Consider the following 3,029-nt stretch of genomic DNA (forward strand, 5'->3'; position numbering starts at 1 on the left):
ATTGCCTTACTAAAAAAACAAAACAAAACAAAAAAGAATAAGCAGAAGAGGTGGGGAGGAGGAGGAAGAGTAGAAGGAAAAGGGGGAGGAGGGGACCAACAAAAGTTAGTATTTACATAACCCTTTAAGGTCTGCAATTAATAATGCTTTACATTACAATAACTCTTTACAATTATTATCTCATCGGTTCCTCACTATCACCCCGGGAGGGAGGTGCTATTATACCCATTTCACATCTGAGGAACTGAGGCAGGAAGGGATGAAATGTCGTGTCCAGGGTCACACAGCTGGGAAGTGCACGAAGCTGGATTTGAACTTGGGTCTTTGTAGCCACCTAGCTGGCTCTGTCAATGCATCCCCTGCACCGGCACACACGTAATGGGCAATTATTTACAGGTCCTCTCCTGGGTCACAGATGTAGAGCTAGAAGACTGTGGAGTTGAATTCAAAGAAACCGAGGGAGGAACTGGTCGTGACGCGGCTGAAGGAGGATTTGCACTCAGGACCTCTAGCCAATACGTGATTTACCTCTCACATAAAGCAAAATGCATTTAGCAATCCTTAAAAGCCGTGTGCTGCTATTATTGTCCAGCTTGGGGAAGGACTCCCCCATTACCTCATCATTCATCTCTCACTTGAGGAAATAAAAACCACGCCCAGTCCCCATATCCGGTCGCGGTGCTGCGGATGCAGGGTCTGGTTCTGAGACTCGAAAGGCTCCTCCCTTTGGACTGCGGGAGATAGAATGACCCACCTCTATTCCCTCCCCTTCCAATTCTGTCACATTTGGTCTCGCCCGTGTTTGGCCTCTCGCTGACACTAGACCATACCTCTCACTTACTAAGACGGGGGAGTATATTCCACTAAGTGACAAGTTGAGGAGGTTTTAGGCTATTGTAGACGTTCCTGTCATCAAGCCGATCCTTCTTCATTGGGCTTCCCCCTTCTCGACAAGTTACCTGCTCCTTGCCAATCCCGCACAGGGAGCAGTGGTTCCTTCCCGCAGTGTTTAGTCCCCCCCATCCACTTGGTATAGTCTAAACGGCATCCTTGCTTCCCGTCACCCCTCTCGGCCGACGCCCGTCCCAAGATGGCGGCGCCCTTGTGCGGCGGCCGGTTCGGCCTGCGGGTAAGTGGGGTGACACGAGAGGCAGCGCGAAGGGCGCGTGATCTCTCGCGTCCTGCACCTCACTTTTCTCCTCTCTTCCCACCTCAGGTGGCCGTTTCTGGGGTCCCAGAGCTGCTGTCCGCCAGCTGCGGCATCCACACAACCGCGGTTTGCTGCAAGGTTAGATTTGGGGGGTGAGGGGTGCGCCTGGGGGCGTTGGGGGGAGGGTAAGGGGGCGGCTCATGTGTGTGTGTGTGTGTGGGGGGGTCGTTCTCGCGGGAAGACGACGGGGATCGAGCTCCTTGGGAGAGGAGGGGCGGGGCGGGGCATGCGTTCGGGGGGGGGGCGTGCCCACGTGGGAAGAGGCGCGAGGGGAGGGCGGGGCGTGGGGGGGGGCTCCTGTACGTGACCTCGACTCCTCCCCAGAACCGAGCGGCCCGGGTCCGAGTGGGGAAGGGGGACAAGCCTGTAACCTACGAGCAAGCCCACCCCCCGCACTTCATCGCCCACCGCAAGGGCTGGCTGTCCCTGCACACGAGTAAGTGGGAGCCCACCCGGAGGTCGCGGGGATGGGCGGGGGTCTGCTCCAACCTTCCGCGGCTTTCAGATTCCCTGGGACCCCGTGTAAGACAGCCTCCCTCTCTCTCTTCCCGGGGGAGAGTCTGTCTTAGGGATGCTTTTGATCCTTCCCCCCATGTGACCCTAGAACCCAGCCCGACCTCTCCCCGATAAGGGTCAGAGCCCAGGGAGACCCGATCCTGCCCTTATTGCCTCTCCTCCACCCCCTCCGGCATTTAAATTCTGCGGAATTTGCCTCATTCTGCTGAAATCCGTAGCTCCTTTCTCCTAGGACCCTTGTCCGGCCACCGTCCCCTGCAATGGACAAGGGAGGTGGCATCTTATTCCAGCCCAGACTGTGGGGCTCCGTGGCGCTCCCTTCCACAGGCCGGGTGCTCAGGGCCCTTTATCCTCAGGTAACCTAGACGGAGAGGAGGGGGCTGCCGAGAGGACGGTGGAGGACGTCTTCCTCCGAAGGTTCCTGTACGGCACCTTCCCGGGCTGCCTGGCCGACCAGGTGGTCATCAAGCGTCGGGCCAACCAGCTGGTCATCTGCCTGCTGCTGCTGCAGCGCATGCCGCCCTCCAAGATGTACTTCCTTGTGGGCTATAGCGAGGCGCTGCTCTCCACCTTCTACAAGTGCCCGGTGACCCTGTGCCTGCAAACCGTGGCCCACAAGCCGGTGTACAAGCACATCTAGGCTCCCCTGGCCCTCGATGACCGCGACTGGGCGAGAGGGGCGGGGCCGGGGGAGGGGCCTCTGGCCTCCGGACTGTGCGAAGCTGCTGTGAAATAAAACCTCCCCCCATCTTAATTGTGGCTTCCAAAGGAGGGATCAGTGATCTCTGTGGCTGTGATTTCTCGTTAAATTAATGTGTATAATAAAACTTTTTGTTTCTGGTATGTTCTTGTCTGAAAGGAGGAAGAAAGAGCTGGTCCTTTCATATATATGAGCGTGAACGAATGAATCAGGAAGCACACATGAGGGGCTTACGTGTTCTAAGCACTGATGATAGGGATAAACAAGAAGACCCTTAACTGGTGGGGCATATGGCCGTGCTGTGGGGGGATTTGGTTCACAAAGAGTGAGCTGGCCCTAGGAGCTGCCTCATCCCCAAGGTTTGAACATTAGACCCGTGAACAATGGTTAACAACACTTCAAAGAATGATGGGTTTTAGATGATAACCCTTTGAAGCCTCAGTGGACAACAAACTGGACATTCTTTATTTTCTAAATTGACCAGGAGAGAGATCATTCCAAGCCCTGATTTTACAGCTGAAGAAGCAGGTCACAGACCGAATTAAACAACAGAGCCAGTGACTCTTTTTTCCCCCGGTATTTCCAACATTCTTTCCACTAAAT

The 3,029-nt window shown here is 55.3% G+C and overlaps 1 protein-coding gene across 1 annotated transcript; it reads left to right on the forward strand.

Annotated features, from left to right (window-relative positions):
* Positions 1-844: 844 nt before the first annotated feature.
* Positions 845-2,569, forward strand: MRPS24 (mitochondrial ribosomal protein S24). The gene is made up of 4 exons (XM_043983075.1): positions 845-1,129; positions 1,217-1,288; positions 1,535-1,646; positions 2,083-2,569. The coding sequence occupies exons 1-4, from the start codon at positions 1,091-1,093 to the stop codon at positions 2,364-2,366; spliced, it is 507 nt and encodes a 168-aa protein (XP_043839010.1). The 5' UTR covers positions 845-1,090; the 3' UTR covers positions 2,367-2,569.
* The last annotated feature ends 460 nt before the right edge of the window (positions 2,570-3,029 follow it).

This window comes from Dromiciops gliroides, chromosome 2 (genome assembly GCF_019393635.1).
Source record: "Dromiciops gliroides isolate mDroGli1 chromosome 2, mDroGli1.pri, whole genome shotgun sequence".
Lineage (NCBI taxonomy): Eukaryota > Metazoa > Chordata > Mammalia > Microbiotheria > Microbiotheriidae > Dromiciops > Dromiciops gliroides.

Excerpts from the sequence above, each read along its gene's own strand:
- MRPS24 (XM_043983075.1), top strand. The coding sequence starts at position 1,091 with ATGGCGGCGCCCTTGTGCGGCGGCCGGTTCGGCCTGCGG. Across the intron at positions 1,289-1,534 it reads CAACCGCGGTTTGCTGCAAG|AACCGAGCGGCCCGGGTCCG; the intron begins GTTAGATTTGGG and ends ACTCCTCCCCAG. Across the intron at positions 1,647-2,082 it reads CTGGCTGTCCCTGCACACGA|GTAACCTAGACGGAGAGGAG; the intron begins GTAAGTGGGAGC and ends CTTTATCCTCAG.